Consider the following 18,802-nt stretch of genomic DNA (forward strand, 5'->3'; position numbering starts at 1 on the left):
TGCAGGGCCTCCAGAAGCCCTTTTGCCAGGTCAGGCAGTGCCTGGTGCTCGCCCAGCACCTACCAGTGCTGCCATCAAAGCCTCCCACGGCGTAGAGGAGGTCGTTGAGCACGGCGGCCCCCAGCGTGCTGCGCCGCTCCTGCATGCTGGCGATGGACGTCCACTGGTCCTTGGCGCCGTCGTACACGTCCACCGTGCGCACCCGCAGCGAGCCATTGAAGCCGCCCACGGCGTAGACGCTGCCAGCCATGAACACCACGCCTGAAAAGGGGACAGGGGTTCACAGCAAGCTCCCTGGAGCTGCCCAGCTGCTGCTGGCCCGCCAGGGTGTGAAAGGCGGCTGGGGAGAGCGGAACGCGGGTTGATGTCAATCGGTGTTTTCTGCCGGTTAACGCCGAGCGTGATACAACGTGTGTCATATGGGAGGTGAAATGCACATGAAAACATGGCAGCATAAGGCACAGATGGAGCTCACACCTGAGTGAGTAATTCTGTGAGCCAGAGGGAACACCAAATGGTGAGCCACATTCACAACCCTGTCAGATGTTTTCAGCTTAAAGATCTGCTCTCCATCACCACTCCTCCACACCAAGAGGGACTGACTCAGCTCCTTTGATTTTCACTAGGAAACCAGCAAGAAAAACTGGACCCCTGTGGGCTGCCAAGACAGCAACGGGGGAGGAGGAGAGGAAACACTGATGGAGGAACAGCCAGGAGAGAGAGATGATGAAGGGGAGACAGTGGGAGGGCTGACAGGCAGGAGCAGCCCCACTAGAGAGCAGGACATCCACCTGAACAAGAAGGGAAAGATGTCTGTAGGGAAGGAAGAAGGAGGCATGGCAAGAAAAAGACCTGCTTGAGGCCAGGGGCACAGAGGAAGCTAAAGGGAGGACTAAGGACATCCATCCAGTGCTGAAGAGCTGCATAAGGGAAACAAAGAAGGTTGCAGCAAAAGTTCCCTTTACCTGCTCTGCATCTCCGTGAGGGAAGCTCAGCAACCTGATCCCACCGCTCCTCCTCAAAGTCATAGCACTCCACACTGCGAATGGCTTTGGGTGCTTGCCCACCCACCACAATCATCACCTGCAGAGGGAAGAGGAGAGCTAGAAAACCTCAGGCATGACCCTGGGCAGCTGCTCTCTGCAGAGAAACCATCACCACAACCCGATCAAGAGCAGCTGCCAAAACGTGCTGAAGGTCAGCTAGAAGCCTCTGCAGGGACATTTATTTCAAGCAATTATATTTCAAGAGGGAAAAATTTCTCTCCAATTGAATGCATGCTAAATTTCTCTCCAATTTAATGCATGTTAAATGCCACCCCATTTACCCTTCCTCACTGTGTCCAAGGTGGGCAACTTGCCCAATTTCCCCTTGAAATACAAAACCTTTTGGCACCACAGCATACCCAAGACTCACTGCAAAAGTATTTTTAAGTGAAGAAGATTCCAACATAATTTCCACTGGCAGCCCACTGTTTAGTCATTATCTCCATGGTGGTGCTAAAAATAATCAATGCCACTCAGCAAATAAAACGTGACAGCTGCGGTGCCACCTGCGGGGCAGGCGACACTCAGGGAAATCACCAGAACTGTCACGACCTGGGGGGTCTGGGCTGCTGAAGGATATTTGTCAGCCTCATTAAGGCTTTTGGCTGCCACAGGTACTGCAGGAAATGCAGGAATTAAACCCTGAATTCCTCACAGGTAGGGAAGGGCTATGTCAAGGTGGTCAAGGGCAGCCTCAGGAGTGGAAGAACCACCCTGCTGGGTCAGGCTAAGGGTTCATCCAGCCCCAGGCTCCACTACCAGCAACAGCAAGGGGTGGACACTGGTGGGAAAGTGAGAAGAGCAGAAGATCTGGGCAGCATACAGTGTGTTCCTTCCCAAATCTGCCCTGTCTGCTGCCAGAAGACAAATTCCCCATGGACACAGATGCCAGGGGCCTGCAGCTCTGCACTCGAGGGTGCCCATGGCTCTGAGCCCCAGCTAGGCACTGCAAACCAACACCTGCACTGGCAGCCAGCCCCCAAAACTCCTGCACTGGCAAGCAGCTGGACCTGCACTTGGTTCAGCACACATTTCATTCAACCCTCCACAGCCATCAAGAGGGAGGATTGGCTCCCCTAACCACAGCAAATCAAACATCACCCAAGACAATCTGATTTTTACAAGACCAAGGAGCTAGAAACAAGATAATGAGGATTCAAATATTGATAAAGAGTGGTTGGGAAACTGGCTTTAGCCTCTGCGAGGCAGCTGGGAGCGGCTGAGGGGATAAGATCGTCATTTGGGGTCACTCAGATAACAAACTCAACTCCAAGCAAGGTTGCTTTAAAAGTAAAGAGCTAGACAGCAATTTAAAGAATTTGAAGAGCATGGAAATAGTGGCCTGTTTGATCTACAAAGATGAGAACATGATATTGGAAACCAAATTAAGTCTAAATGAACAGCCTGACTACTAGTTGTGTAACAGTCTCCCATGGAAGCCGCAGGGCTCCACGCGATTACAGAATTAAGGAATTTCACAGCAGACAATAATCCCTCATCAGCAGGACCAACAGGCCAGATGAAAGTTTCTCAGTAACAGGATTGCTGAAAGATCATCACCTCCTTCCCTTTCTTCACAGTTCAAAAGAAGGGAGGAGAGACCTGCAGAAGGATTTGGGTTTGTACTCAGAGGTGATGCTATAAAAGATGTTGAGAACCCCTGAACTCACTGATTTGCTGTTCCTTTTATCCTTAACTACTTTAGTCCTGAACAAGGGCCATGTCAGCCCTTCATGGCCCCAAAGCTGTGCTCTACCAACTTCATCTCAGCCACAGCAGGCAGAAAGGACACTGACACACACTGCCACGTGCTGCAAACCCACGACTCCTCAAAGCACAGTCCAGTATCCAAATATCAGAAACAGCACAGATCTCATAGACCATCCCACAAAGCAACCTCATTATTGTTGGTGCTTGGAAAAATAACACATTGTGCTTTTGATGTCCTGGGATCTCCAAATGCTTACTAGCACCTTCAGTGGCAGTCTGCTGACAGACTGTGCCACACTGTGTTTATCTCTGGGGCACAGAGAAAAGCTCCTGTGGTTATTTTTTTCTTCACTAATAAAGTGGTGGCTGGAGCATCCCACGCCTGCAGGATAAACGTGGGGAGTAACAAGGATTATTTATTCAGTTGCTGCTTTGAGTCCATTGAAATTCACTTCAGACTTCCTGCCCATGGGGCTGGGTGCTGTTTCCTGCTTTCCTGGCTTCTGATTATGGATACAGGAAAGGAAGAGACACCCACTGTGACCTCCTCAACAGGGCTCCACACACTCTCACCAGGCAGCAGCACCTCAGGCAGCCCTCCCAGCACTCCAGCAGCCACTCCACAGCCCAGCCAGCCACCAGCCACTTGTGGCTGACAAAACCCTTCAAGAGCAGAGATACTCCTTCCCCTAAGGGCTTATCTAAGCTTATTCAACTTAATTATGTCTCCTTGCTGGGCACAGGCAATGCCAGAAGAGGGAGTAAAACACTTCCAAGCACAACCACTGAGCGAGTAAAAAGTAACTCAGCAAGTTCTGGATCTCCTGTCAAAGGACTGAAAATGCCACCAGGAACAGGGGTGAGGTGACACAAAGCTCAGCTTACCTTTGGCAAGCTAACGGGGGTCCTTGGCTTTGTCCTGGGATTCTTTATTAGTTGCCTTTGATCCAGAGGAAGCAAATGATATTTCATGGCTTCAATAAGGAAGTCTTTACAGGTGTTGTTATTCTTGATTAAAGCTTCTTCTTCGACTGTCTGAGAACATGCACACACAACAAAGATCATTTACACTGGCACAGGTCACAAGGAGCCTCAGGGAAAGAACATGTAACCTGGACTTTCCCTTCAAATGTACCAACATTAAAAAAAATGCAGGAGACAAATAGATTTCCAGCTCCTCCCAAAGAAGCACATGCAGTAACATCCAAGTTTCTCACTTTTTCCCAAGATCACTCACAAGAAGTGAGTATTTTATCACCCTCTGCCAAACACTTGATGCACTTAACTCACCAGGAGTCTGGATACAAAGTGATTTCTTTTATCTGAGTCAGAATTTTTAAGGAGAGGCAGTACCTTTTATTCCATTAGAAGATACAAATGAAAGAAAAGTAAAACCATGATGGGTTCATCTTGTGAATACCAATTTTACTTTATACCAATTGTATTGATTTTTTTTTAGGCATATGATAAAAGCATCGTAGTCAAAGAGCCCAAATGCCAACCCCTTCTTTGGGAATTCTCAGCTCATTATGTAGGCCCAGATGCCAGGAATTCATTTATGAAGAACAATCTCCAAGTCAGACTGAGTCAGAGAGTGCCTCCCCTGCCAGCCACACAGACCCATATGCATGCACAGCACACGTCTTAAACCAAAATTATCACACATTATGTGTTTCCATTATGATGTTTTGCCTGTGCATGACAGAAAAAAAGCTGCACGAGCTTGTAACACCACCACTTCAGTATTTTCAGGGTGAAAAATCACAAGATATTCACTTATCAATGTTTCCCCTAGAGGGAGAGCAGCTCTGCCCTCAGCATTGCCTGGCAGAGCATTTTCAAGAAGGTTTTTGAAGCACACATTGATTTCAGAATCCACTCTGTTTTTTGCTTTTATTCTTCTGTTTACAGACTCAGCAACAGACCAAATTACCCATCTCAGACACAAACAGCCCAGCCACTGATTAAGGAGCAGCCAGCAGCTGAAGTGCAAGCATTGATGACTTCTCTGCAGACTGACCTGTACCAGGTAATCCCTGGGCAAAAGGGGCAGGCGAACGTGCTCCATCAGCTTAGCCATGTGCTCCAAGCGAGATTCCTTCTCATAATTGATCCAAGAGATAACTGCTTCAAAGACCTACACAGATAAAGCACAATTAAATGGGGAAGAGACAACTTCCTTGCAGAGTCACCCACCCAAAATCAGCAGCATAGTGATTTTAGAGCATCAGAGCAAGGGGGGGCAAGATCTCTATGAAACAGATGAAAAAGCTGTGGCTGCACAGAGCACAAGCAGCACTGTAGCAAAGAGCTGAGCTGACCATGCATGTTAACAAGCAGCCTCACATCTAGATGTGCTGTATCACTCCCAGAGCTAAGTGCATGTCCAGAACAATCATATACCTCTTGGACATGAGCACTGGAAGGCAGCCAGGAAACTTAATGAGCCTGCTGACATTTGCACTGGACATTATTCATGAAATCAGCCACAACAATTACTCCTGATAACAGAGATCTCCCTCCTCCAGGAGCCTGGCCACACAGTAAAGTCACTACACTCATATTTAATCACTGCACCAGTTCCACCAGCCCCCAGAAACCAAAAAGTCTTGAGGACAAGTTCCCCACACACACAGGGCAAGCCCTGCCTGCAGCCATGGAGCCTCTGCACTGTCTGCATTTCCCTGCTAAAAATACTCAGACACTCCAGCTGGGGAACAAGGGCACACTGGGCTTCTGGTCTGAACCAAAATCTAGTTTTACTTCCAGATCCAGCTGGTTGAGATAAGCATCCAGAGCTGGAGCCCGTGACAAAGTGCTCACAAACAGCCCCATGGGCAGAGCCCTGGCTCAGGAGAAGCCTCCTATGTGGGCTCCTGGATGAATATGCATGTGCTTATGTAACTGGGAGCCTCACTCACAAAAGAAAGGCCTAAAAATGTCACCAGCAGTGGGAAAGGCTTCCTGAAACAGCCAGCAAGGCAGGAAGAGCAGCTGATGCAGTCTGGGATGCTGCACAGCAGGATCTGGATCACTGCAGTGGAGCTTCCCCACAGAGACAGAATTAAATTCTGACACATAAGCCACATCTACAGGCAACTCTGCCCAAGCTCTCTCACTGCCCAGTTACTCAGGGGGGCTGAGCAGAGACCCCATCTGTCCCATGCTTCCCCCAAAGGCTTCCCTGGCCCTTCCCTCCAGCATGCCAGGCAAGCAGCCTTGGTTTCAGCTTCCTTCCAGGGTCACCAAATGGTCAGGCCAATTTGCACAGATAATTATTTCTTTCTTTCCATCCCGCCCATCACTCCCCAAGAGACCATTTTGTTTGGTCCAAGGTCACTAATTTGACAAAATCAACCAAAAAATGAGGGCACCATCTTTCAGTCCCCAGTTGTTGCTGGTAAATGTACTTGCAGGAGGCCTTGGCAGACACATCCTGCCATGAAGGAGATGCAGAGCAGAAAGGGGTTTCTTCCTCTTGGGCTAAACTATATACTTTTAAAATGCAGTAAAGCACCAGCCTCATTTCCTGTGCCAACAAAGTTCCTGCTGAACTGTTTGGAATTCAGGACACTGCAATGAGGATTTCAGCAACCCAACAGGGAGCGGTGTAATCAAACCACAGCAAATGCTGAGGAGAATAACTACTGCAGAGCCTTTAAGTATTTTAAAATTAAAATAAATAAGCAAACAAACATTTTAACTTTGGTTATGAGGCCTTTAAAGTAGAAACTGGGTTGTTGTGAGATTTTTTTAATTGCAAATGAGTGTGGAAGGAGGATAAAGCAAATGTTTAGCTGACAAACAGGCTTTTCATTAACCTCTTCTGCACAAAGGCTGAGCTGCAGAATGGGTTACAGGGTTGGGACATACCCAGCTACAGGTCAGGAGGACAGTGAACAAGTCTAAAGGAAGGTAAGGCAAGTGTGCACTAGCAATGTGCACTAGCAATGTGCACTAGGAATAAGCTGCTTCCTCAGTGCTGGCGTCCACTCCTGAGTCAGGCAAGCACTGATGCTTCCCTGCTGTGCCTACTCTAAAAATAACTTTTTTTTTTTTTTTTTAAATCAGATTCTGGCACCATCCATTTGCTCTGATTCCTAATTTCAGAGAAGGGGAAAAGGCTTTAATCCAAGACAGCAATATCTCTATTTAAAGGCCACATCTGTTTCCAGTCCTGCCGTGCCCGCTGCAGACCCCGAGCAGCTGCTGCCGCTCCCCCGGGACCCTCCAGCCATGCAGGACCTGCTGCCAGGCTGGGATGGGCAAAGCAGTTGCCCACACAGCTTGATTTAGAGCTGAGGCACAGGCTGAAGTAGCAGCTGGCACCTGCCTGGCTGCAGGAGCACTCCCGAGCTTGGGAGAAGGAAATTTCCCACTCTATGGAGGAGAAGGGTAAAAGCCTGGAATATCCCCTCTGCATGCTGCCTAAGGAAAGTGCAAGCCCAGATGTTTTCCCAGTCTCTTCAGCCAAAAATCCATTTGTTAGAGACTCCCAAGAGTGAGGGCCAAACCTTGCATCAGCTTCTGCTGCATGTCAGCAGCATGAGACAATGAATCAGTTACCAGACGCTGCATAGAATCCCCAATCCAAAAAATCCCAACCCTCTAAAAAATTTCTTTAGCCACTGTTCTGAATTGGCAGGAGATCATTCTCTAGTCCCTCCACTTCATATATATTTAGTAAATAACAAATAATTATTATTTTTATTTGGTTTTTTAGCTTGCAAACAGTAAAAAGAGCCAATTAGGTCAGTACAGAAAACATTAATAAAACTGTCTTCCAGTTTTATTTACTGTACTGGCTATAGCAAAAAAAGCAAGCAGGGACAGCAAATCTCTGCCCTTTTCTGAAAAGGCTTGTGTAACTGCAGAGGCTGGTGCAACAAGGGGGACAGAAGAGAAAGGAGAAGAATCTTTGAGTGATGAGGAAATGCTGTCACCATTTGATAATTAAAATAGATTTCTGTGGTAGCAGAGAATTTTTGTCATCCTGATGGCCTAGGGGTATAAATAAGCCAAAACTGGTGAAGATAAGGATATATTTTATTAGGCCAATTGGTATTAGTTGTGGGGTGGCAGAGGAAGGGCAGAACACACAAATTCCTGAGGCATTCCAAGGGCAATTCTCCCTCCCTGATCCTGGCAGGACTTGGCTCTAACACTTCCCAGTGATCCAGGGATGGCAGTGCTCTGGTATGAGACACAGCAAGAGCAGGAACGAGAAAACTCCCTGTGAAATCTGGCTGTGACAATTAAGCTGCCAGGTTTCTGAAATATTTTGCACTTGCATACACACAGATATAAGTGTGTATGTATAGACTGGTATCCACACATGTAGACTTTTACATAATACATATCTGAACCATTAGCAGATAGGAAGAATAAAAGTGAGGAAAATGGCTTGTCTGTCATGAAGTTAACATGAAACAGCAGCCTATGAATCTGTCCTCAATTTCCAGCACTTCTTTGAAGTCCAGCACATTTCATGTTTATGTTCCATTCCCATTTTCTGCCTCTCTCCTGTTATTCAGGTCTGTTGTTTTGAACGTGCAGCTTATGCTTACATTTCCTTCCACTGCCTTGCATTCTCAACAATCTTTTCTTTTACAAGTTCTTTTACAGTCAGCTAAAGAAATACTGGGTTTGATTGTGTAAAGCTCAGATGAGGGAAGGAGCGTTTTGATTCCCCTGGGCGCAAGGCCAATAAAAGCTTTTGAACAATGCTGCACAGGACTGGAAAAAATTGGTTACTAAACTTGCACTTCCCTTTGCAGGCTGCTTGGCTCAGGCAGAGGGATTCTGCTGTGAGTTTGTGCCATTTGCTGTTTCCCTTGCTGGCCCTGCCCCGGGGCACCTCACAGCCCCACACCTGCAGGAGCCTCTGGGTTTGCTGGCTCAGGATCAGCAGGGAGCACCCCTGAGGCCACACCTCACATGGAGCAGGATTTCTGGAGAGTTTTACAGCCCCTCTGGGCCCAAGCACTTGTGTGTCTGCAGCACAGAGGGGCTGAGCAGCAGAAGAGCACACACAAGGATGTGCAGCACCACCACACCTAGGTCCAGCCTCAGCCCACACAAATGCAGGCATCCAGGAAGGGCCCTGAAATTACAAACCACACAACCCTCAAGCTCTTCTATGAATTCACTCTCACAAGTGACCATTTACATTTAGGAACATGGTTTAGTGGTGGACTTGGCAGTGCTGTGTTAGTGGTTGGACTCAATGATCTCAAATGTCTTTTCCAGCCTTACTGATTCTGTGACTTTACAATCTCTCCACGGTGACAATTTGGAGATGAGCTGAAGGACTGGAGGCACGTGCCTGTCCCCAGAAACCTGCAGCAGGTCACACAAGAAACTCAGGCCAGAGAAAGGGGCTGGAGTTCACCAAGCACCATAAACACTGCTCACCCTCCTCCCCAGGAGTCCAGACTACACAAGATGTGCTGAACGTTTCAACCACAAAAACAGCATCAACCAGTGCCTTTCTCCCCTTTTTTATTAAAAACACTGAAGATGATAGAAAAATATTTCCTTCCTTCCTTTTGGTTCTACGCTTCCTTTTGTTTTTCTAGCCAACATGTAAGAGAAGCCAATATTCCTCCCCCGCCTAATGAAATTCACTTTTTTTTTGAGGTTTTACAGCAGGTATTAAATGCTTTACACAACAGCAGATGGGAGTTTCCTAGTTTTCCAGAGAGGGAAAGTAGTTGGTTCTGAGCCCCAGGGCTTTTAGCTTGATATGGATCTGAGAGTCATAACTTCCTGCAAAGAACAACCAAGTGAAGGTCATTTTTATGTGCTTTTAGGATTCACATTATTTTAATTTTCCTTTCCACATGATCTCTGTTGGAGAATGGCCCCAAAGGAGCATATCATGATAACAGTTCCTGGTGTAAGATCTAGAAACATTCCAGCATTCTTACATTCACTCTTGCTATACAATTTACTGTACCTTTTCTTCAGAGGAGACTGTGAGCTTGTCACTTGATATTAAACTGCAAACCTGGTCCAGACTAAGGCTAAGAAATTCTTCTCCTAGCATCACCTCAGGGAAGTGCTGCTCTGTTCAACAAACGAAAAGGGGGAACAGAAAATTATAATGAAATCCATGTTTTCAGTCAGTGGCAGGAGCATTCAGAGAGCAGCTCTGGGCACCCAAGACAGACTCACAGCAGCTGGGAGTGCAGCACAGACAGAAACCAGCCCCAGAGCAGCATAAAGAAACCTGATGTTATTCCAAGCAGCACCAGCCCCATTAAATACTTCCATAAATGATACTAAACTTTCCGAAAAGCCACTGAGAATATTCCAGTGGCAAATACAGTTAGAAGTGGCAATTGAGACAAGGGCCAATGTCCACAGTAGTGAATAACCTGGCCACCACAGCAGCCACCTTCCCAATAGTTTTCCCCTTTCCACTTAAGCCTGCAATTGTTCAAATTTCTATTTCTCCATTTTTGCCTCCAGATCCCTCCATACTGTAACTCTGGGAGCCACTTGAAAACAAAAAGCATGAATATAACCCCAAACTGGAAGAATTATGACTGAGCATCATCAAATCTGTCAAGCTTTATATCTAGCCAAAAGGCACACAAAATAATCACTTCCTAAAAAATAATTTCTAGGTCAAATATGTCATTAGCCAGCTGCAGCAATTTTAGTTTTGCAAGAATTTCTTACATATACTGCCAATTTAATCTCACCTGTCACTTGCTAAGCCCCATTTATCTTTGGCAGAATTACAGAAACATGAATCTCAGACACTTTATCTGAAGCAGCTTCTTTCAAGTTCTAATTCTGTAGCTTTGAGAAGCTCAGACTCCTGTATCCCAAAAGCTCTCTCTGCAGCAAGATCTGCCTCGAGTTTTCACATCTGCAAAGTGCTTTGCCTGACAAAAAGCAGCACCACAGGGACATGAGCTGGCATAACTTGCAGAGAGGAGATTTTTGGAGCCCCCCTCACCAAAGCTGCTGCTGCAGAGTTGGACTCTGGGCTTGGACTCCCCAGTCACAGACCCTCCTTGCTCTACTGAGAAACAAAGCCCCACAGCTAAGCCAAAGGCTCTGATTAAAAATAGCAGCATGGGGATAAAATTTAATACTGGAAATATACATATGATCCAATGAACTCTTTAGGCCTTAAATATTTAAGAGGCAGGAAACACTCCCCACACAATAAGCTGGATGCACTCTGACTTCTGGGCAAAATCTGATATTCATTCATTCTGGACTTGCATCTGGCAGCAGAAAGGTATTTGATCTCTCATTATTAGTTGGAAGCAAGGAAGAATATTTACTGATTTTAATAAAGGAACTCTTGCCTGCATCAAGAAGGCTCCTTCACCTACTAAAGTTATCCATTGGCCAGAACTCAGCATTTCTCAAGTAACTGAGCTCATGAATGCATGGACTCTTGAGCTTGGGGACTTCTGTCTTGGTTTAAGGCTGTTACATAAACAACATAGTGAAAAGAATTTTAATGGCATTTTTATTAATGGAGTTCCATTAACATTACATGGGCTGCTGTACTAACTGGGACCTATGAAGGCCAATAAAACAACAAAGCAGACCTTCTAATTGCCAAACAACCAAATAAATATACAGTGAATGCACTGCTTGTTGGGTTAAAGATTAAACAGGGCCTGGAAACAAGGATAATGAGATATTACAAGCAAGCTTTTATACAATTAACCATTCCTTCCAGGGTACCTTTTTCTCCAGGGGATAATACAGCCTGAGCAGCTGAAAAGGTTCTAGTTTTATTTGCAGGAGAATAGAGGAGGACTCAGTGGATACATTTTTATTCCACTGAGCCTACTTATGGTCCAATTAAGGACAAAACCATTAAAAAGGAAAATGTTGCAGGACAGAGCAGGTGCTCTGGGAAAGAGCAGGTGTATGTGTCCCTATACAAATTATCAGGAAAGAGAAAAACAAACTGGGAGAAAACTATCAGCTTCTCCCAAGCAGAGGTCAAGGGCAACTCTGCTGGAGGAGACTGGAAAGTGCTGGGCAATTCAGAGCTTGGGGCTGGCTGAAAAAGCTTTACATTTATGATGTAGAGGAGAAATGCTGAAAGCCATTGCCTGCACCTACTTATTGCAACCAAACACATCCACTCCCAAAGTAACATGAGCCCATCTATCCTCCCTTGGGGTAAGGGGCCATTGCTGCACAGATCAGAGCCTCAGGCTGCAATGTTAGCTGAGTGTTCCAGCTCCCACCCCAGGATTTAACTTTGCCCAGTGCTGTTCATTCCAGGGGATAATGCCCCTGGAATAAATGGAAACGCCCAGCAGTGCCTGCTGCTCTCCAGGGCAGGGTCCCAGCACCAACACTGAGCTGTTCAACAGGCACACCAAGAGCTTGCTAGGACCACACTCAGGAACTGTTTTGTGAGCTGAAATCCAGAGGATCAAACCTTTTTACGTCCTAAACTCCTCCTTTTTCACCTCCTAAGGTGCTCCCCCTGCGACCAAACTACATTTCACAACTTGCAGCACCACTGAACTAAACAAATCATTCCCTTCCTGTTCTAATATCAGAAATCTGAAGGGACCAAGCAGGACATGCTCAGCCCCAAGCTGCCGTGCCTGGGGGCAGGGTGAGCTCACAGACCCCCTCCCCTGTGTCCCCTGACCTGCGTAGGCGTTGGCCTGCTGCAGCAGCTCGCTGCAGGCGTGCACGTCGGCGAAGGCGCGGATGCCAAGGCAGTTGGTGGGGTGCAGCTGGGACTGCAGGAAGTCACAGCAGTTCTTCCTGACATCCATCAGTTGCAGTAAACTGGCAGCTGGCAGCAAAACCTGCAAAGGCACGAGAGGGGAATGAAAGTGAGCAGCGAGGAGCGGTTCACAGCTTGCACAGATCAGAGGCAACTCCCTTGCAGACAGGGACACGTCCCTGTGGGGTCATGAGAGGGAAGGTTCAAGTCTTAGCTCTACCCATATGCAGAAGGTCCCTCTTCATGCTCTGAGACATGAAAACAGCTATCCTACACTGGGCTATAAGTGGAACTCTTCTCACAACTTCTCCCAGCTTCTCCTCACAAGACCTCAAGGCAAAGTGAGGACAAGGTAGAAGCAACCACAGATGCTCCTGAATCTCTGGCTTTGCTGCAGGTAGGTCCTGCACAAAGATTTATTTTTTTTTCACCCAAAGGGCTTTATATTATTTATAAGCCAGATTTGTATTATTTATTGCCACCAGATTCAAAGCCCATAGCAGCCCAGCAGTCCTCAAAACTCTGGACTTTGTTACTTCCAACAAAACCTTACTGGCTTGTGAGGAGGGTGCCCAAGCAGTCATGTAAGAGAGGAGGTTCCAGAAGCTCAAGCAGGTTTTGGTGACAGCAAGGCCCTTGGGAAAGACAGATACAACTATTCAAATCAGCAGCTCTCATTTGCACTTACACAAAATGCTGGGGACACTTGTGGATCATGGCTGCATCTGAGTATGAGGTACTGCTTTGTACCTCCAAAACCAAGCACAGAAAAAGGAGACAGAAATGGATGATGAATGTGACATCTACTGGGAAAAAAAAACACCTTTGAGGGCAGTGAGAAGGACAGGAAGTAGAAAACAAAATCCATCAGGACATTACAGCCCGTGACATCAGCTACTTCCTTTCTTGTGTCCAAGAGCAACTGCAGACGTGTCTTATTCCAGCTCTTTCATAGCTCTGGCTGCCTCACACATGTCCTTCCAACTGGGCATCTGTGCTCACCATCTGAGCACACATTTCCGGAAAGTTATTGCTAACCCAAAAAAATAAGCAGCTGTTAAACAAAACAAATAGGTTACCAGCATTCACCTCCCTGGATCCTGATGGCAGCAAAGGGATAAAGATGTTCCCTCCCTGTCCCTGCCACCACAGTCCCATTTCACACCAGGGCAGGACACTCACAGCCTGCTCCAGGTCTTTCTAAGCAACTGCTGTGTTCCACTCCAGCCCAGCTGTACAGTGGCTGACTGCTGCCAAGCAGCCACCCCAACAGGCAGCAATAAAAAGAGAAGGCAATTAACCCAGGAGCCTGTTTTGGCCCAAGCCTCTTGATGCCAGGAGCAGATTAGTTTGTGGCTTTGATTAAGTCAAGATAGCAGTGCTCTAGGATTTTGAAACCTGGCTGTGAACCACTTTCTTTCTAGCTGAACCATTTCTGACCACCTGAGCTACATAAAGGCTTTGGGTAGCCAAGTCAGAGTCCATGCAAGCCATCTCTGGGTACAGACCAGCCAGAGCCTCCTCTGTGCACCCCCCTCCATCCAGGACGCATCCCTGCCAGTCCAGGTGGGCTCACTGCCATCCCCACATGCACCAGCCCCTGGGCAAACCAGTGCTGCTCTCATGGCCTGTGCTGGCTCGAGAAGCAGTGCAGAAGGGGCCTTACACCACTTCAGCCTTCAGGAAAGGGCCACTGTCATACAGCACTTCTCAGAAATAGGATATAAAAAGCCTATCAAGAGATGAGGGGATTTTCTCTTTCTTACTTCCCAGCTGAACGTCTCAACACTCATCTTGTTTTTACCAGGGAAGGCAAAAAGCAAGCAAAGGATTTCCGTGAGAACAAAGTCTGTTTCCTTTAGAAATAACAAGAGGAAATGCCCTGCCTAAACATGCAGCAGGACCAAACTGCAACCCCATTAATATCCAGGCAAGTCACTCACATGGGTCTGGATTTGGCTCTTAATATTTGAACTCCAACAGCCATGAACGATTTTGTGAGAGCTGGATCCTCTACCAGATCTGCCTCCACATCAAAACCCACTCATTTTTTGAAACTATGTCAAAATTATCAGCTATTACTACTAAGACTGACTACTTTGCTTAATTTATGTCCAGAGCTTCGTCTATAGGTGTGTGTCTAGAGATATATATATATATATAATACACACACATATAACATCTAGCTCACCAGCTGTGCTCTGCAGACTCCACACAAATTTCAAGTTTCACACAACATTGCCTGGGCAATTACCTCCATAGACCTTTGATGTCTCTAAACTAGAAATACCTTTCAGCCAAAAGTGCTCTGTATATATAAGGTTCATTCATTAATGCTGGACTGCAGAGGCTGGGGTGAATTCCCTACTGTGACAGAGCCTTACAGGTAGCCTTGGCCAAAAGTTAACTTACATCATTCCTGCTCTGCAAAACTGGGAAAGGAGCATTTCCCCTAGGCGGGGGATGTATTAAAGCTTATAAGAAGCTTTGACAATTTGATCAAATTGCAAGCCAAATAGAAGTGCTGGCTGTAAGCCTCAGCTGCACATCCAGGGCCACAGCTGGGACTGAACATCTGCCCAGACAGGGAGACAGCTCCAGGCACCTGCCCAGAGAAACAAAGGGATTTTGTGCTTGCAAGGCAGGTAAAATGCTCAGTTTTAAACAAGCTGCTCTGAACAGCACAAATAGTGGAGATAAAATGACATTAGCTTAATGATGTGGCTTTTGAGTGCAAGGGTGGCAATCAGGCTTTATTACACCCCAGCTGCTCCCAAGCAGCACACGGGCTGATCACAGTGCTTCCACTTAAATACTCCACCTGAGGTGAAATAGCCCAGACAGGGGAAGGTGTGACAGCATCAGGGAGACAAAAAACCTTGTCAGGAGCAGGAGACGGACAAAGGATGTAGAGGTGAGAGAGAAAACAGGGGAACAACTGGCAACTTCCCTCCTGAGCTACCTTCTCCAACTTCAGACACACCATGCCTTGGTTAAACAGTGAAATAAAAAAGCGAACACGTGCATCAGGCACAACACAGTGCTCTGGTGCCACATCCACAAGTTTCTCCTCAGATTTCTATAAGGCTGAGCCAATTTAAAGGCTTCCTATGGGTTTAAGGAAGGGCCCCCAGCCCAGAGGAGTCAGCCCTGCAATGGCCAGGGACCCTGCACCCCAAGGAGATGCACAGCAAGGAGCTTTGGCTCCAGGGAGGAACAGCCCTGATTCATTGCTGAAAGGTGCTCTGCCCCACCCTGGGCTTGCACCTACTACAGCTGCAGCTTTTGGACTGAATAGGGGGAAGAGAGATGGACTGACCCATTTATAAACCCTTTATCATCAAAACTGCACTTGCCAGAGAACTCTCTTTCCTTGCTGTGAACTCCTAAGTGTGCAGGGAAAGCTGAGGTGCAGAAGCACTTTTGAAACAGAAATATTGCAGCTCCTAGCAAATCTTTTTTCCTCTTTTCTTGAGACTTTTTTTTATGACAATTACTATGCCTGCAAAGCTGACAGGTTCAATATCTACTTCCTCCAGACAGCTGATTTCAGATTTGTTCTCTGTATGAGCCATATCTCAAACTGTGGCAGTACACAAGGACACCTCACACATGGTCCATGGCACATCATTCCTAACAACTGAATTGTGAAACCAGGTTAGTCAGGACTTTTTCCAGGAATCATTACAACCTGAATGATAATGACTTTCTTAATCAGGAGGGTAATTCTCAAGCTGCCTGCCAGTAATGAGGTGTCATAGGTAAGGCTGGTTGGGGCACACTAAGGAGGGAATACACTAAAGTATTCACTGTCTAGAGCCAGAGGTGCAGGTGTTTTCCCAGGACTGCCTAGGACAGGGAGAGCCTGCTCCCAAATCTCTTCATTCAGCTCTGCTCAAGGACACCATGCAGAGCTTCTCCATCACTGAGCTGGCAGGTTTGACATGAGCATTGGGGAGCAGGCAGCAATGTAACCACTTCAGCTGCAAAATCAAGACCCAATTGAAGAATTCAGGTAATTAATATGTTAAAAGCACCAGCTACCCCACTCATGTAGGGAGCAGCAGACCCTGTGCTCTGATGTGTGTTTATGATTTCCAGTGAGATCAGCCCAGGAGCCTGAGCATCTCTGAAGTTCCCTGAGACACTCACTTTAGTTTTCCTTCCTTTTACAGAAACTGCATGCTACAACTTCCTTCTAAATAAATGTATCAAGCTCCATCTTCAAATGAATGAGGTTTTTATATCATGCATATCAAAATTTACAACCAACCCTGAGGAACAACAGAAGGCAGCAGGTGTAGAAATCCCAGGATGGATTTTCCTGAAACTACAACACGACTGCAATAAAGACAGAAATTCTGTCTCTGCTCCATGCCTTCCAAACAAGTGGGAGGTTTAATCCCAAATACATGTTCACAGGTAAAACTTCTCTATCATCCATCAGCCCTGAGCCCTCCTACTGCTGCACCTATATTACCATGAAATCCCACTCCAAGAATGAGGCTCCAATAGATAAAGAACATTGCATTTCTTGGGGTAATTCCCACTCATGTACCCCAGCAGGGTTAGAAGAGAGTATTCCCTCCACATGGGCTCAGGATGAGCTGAAAATCTCCTTTGCCTGCACATTTGGGACATAATCTTGAGAAGGAATTGGATGAGCACCCCCAGGAACTCACTACATGGATGATGACTGGAACTGACCACACAGTCCCTGGTACACATATCTATCCTTCCATAAAAACAAAACAAAAGACACCGTGTCATTCCATTGCACAATAGCTACAGAAATACGTGCTTAGAAAGAGTCTCACTTCCTGAGCCCATACCAGGCCTATAAAAGCAAAAAAAAAAAAAAAAAAAACCAAAATAACAGGTTTCCATTAGGAAAGAAACAACAAAAGAGGTTGTTAAAAGGCTTCTTCTTGTGAAGGCCTGGGCACAGCTCAGCATTCAAACAAGCCTAGGAACATTCATTCTGCACTCCATGCTACCTTTACTGTTCATCTTTTTCTCATTTCTATCTTGCTCTCATCTTATTCTTCTCACTGCAAAGACAGTGTCTTTTCATTTATTCACAAGTTTTGATACCTTGGCTGCATCTGCTCAGTCAATGCCATTGAGCAACTTTTTTGTCTTTCCATAATTTCTACAATGACATCACCTGGCACCTGTACCCAGAAACTGCTTCTTCCAGCTTTCTACCCAGAAACTTTCTTCTTCAGAGAAAGTCGGAAGAACTCCCTTAAAAAAAGCACCCTTGCCCAGCTAGAGATTCAGAACATGTGACAAGGAAACAGGAGAGCTCAGGAGATACCTGCTGGGAAAAGAGAAATTCTCACTGTGCCCAAGCAGGGCTGCAAAGAAACATTGCTGAAACAGCACAGACAGGCACTGCTGAGGTGTCCTTCCAGATGGAGGGATGGACAGAGGGATGGAGGGATGGAGGGATGGATGGATGGATGGATGGATGGATGGATGGATGGATGGATGGATGGATGGATGGATGGATGACCCAAAGCTGTGCAGCAGGAGGATGTGGTGATTCAAGGGACCAAACCTGCTCACTTCTTTCTAATATTGACACTGCTAATTCAAATGAAGGACTACAAGGAGATTAATTTTTGTTGTTTTTAGCCTTCACTTCATTTGAAACTTTCCAATAAATGACAGAATATTCACTTATGTAACCTTTTCTTCTTGTGGCCAAAGGTGAATATTAACCTGGTTACGGCATTTTGTTCAGAGTAAAACACCCAGGGACAGGATACAAATTTCTCTTTCTATTGGTTTCATAACACAATTATATTAAATTCCATAAAACATTTTCAGCATGAACACTTTAAACATGTAATAAAATTTAAAGCAGTGAGTAGATCAGTTTCATTTCTTAGCTCCTATGAATTAATTTACCTCTAGCCTGAAGAGTTAAATACAGAGTGGACATTGAAATAAATCCTGCAGTAAAAGGACCTGCTCTACTAGATTGGGAAAAAAAATTAGTATTCAAAACTTATATTTTTTTAACTTACTGTCTGAGAGATGAAAGCCAAAATGCAGCCAGGGATCTGCTTTAACTCCCTGTAATCCCTGGGCCACAGAAGGCAGGCTTTGGTTATGTTTTACTAAAATATATGGCTGTCTAGTTGCTCAGGAAAGGCAACACCTGGACTTTCAGAGACCTTCTGGGTAGGATGGAGCTGTTCCAGCTCCCACAGCACTGCTCACACCCTGGTGCAGCTAGAGCACCAAAACTGGAATGCAGCTGGGGTCATTGCCCAAGCCCCATCCAAGGCAGGCTCAGCAAATGGGATCC

The 18,802-nt window shown here is 46.2% G+C and overlaps 1 protein-coding gene across 3 annotated transcripts in view; it reads right to left on the reverse strand.

The window, feature by feature from the left end:
- The window catches only part of KLHL3 (kelch like family member 3), a 48,673-nt gene that overhangs the window by 12,377 nt on the left and 17,494 nt on the right, over window positions 1-18,802 (reverse strand). For all 3 annotated transcript variants that reach the window (XM_054516392.1, XM_036391362.2, XM_036391363.1), the window contains 6 exons: window positions 12,403-12,565; window positions 9,715-9,824; window positions 4,777-4,893; window positions 3,642-3,791; window positions 966-1,083; window positions 64-261 (listed from right to left, as the gene is read on the reverse strand). In XM_054516392.1, coding sequence (XP_054372367.1) covers window positions 64-261; window positions 966-1,083; window positions 3,642-3,791; window positions 4,777-4,893; window positions 9,715-9,824; window positions 12,403-12,565 — 856 coding nt within the window. The remainder of the gene's footprint in view (window positions 1-63; window positions 262-965; window positions 1,084-3,641; window positions 3,792-4,776; window positions 4,894-9,714; window positions 9,825-12,402; window positions 12,566-18,802) is intronic.

The sequence above is a fragment of the Molothrus ater genome, chromosome 15, assembly GCF_012460135.2.
Source record: "Molothrus ater isolate BHLD 08-10-18 breed brown headed cowbird chromosome 15, BPBGC_Mater_1.1, whole genome shotgun sequence".
Lineage (NCBI taxonomy): Eukaryota > Metazoa > Chordata > Aves > Passeriformes > Icteridae > Molothrus > Molothrus ater.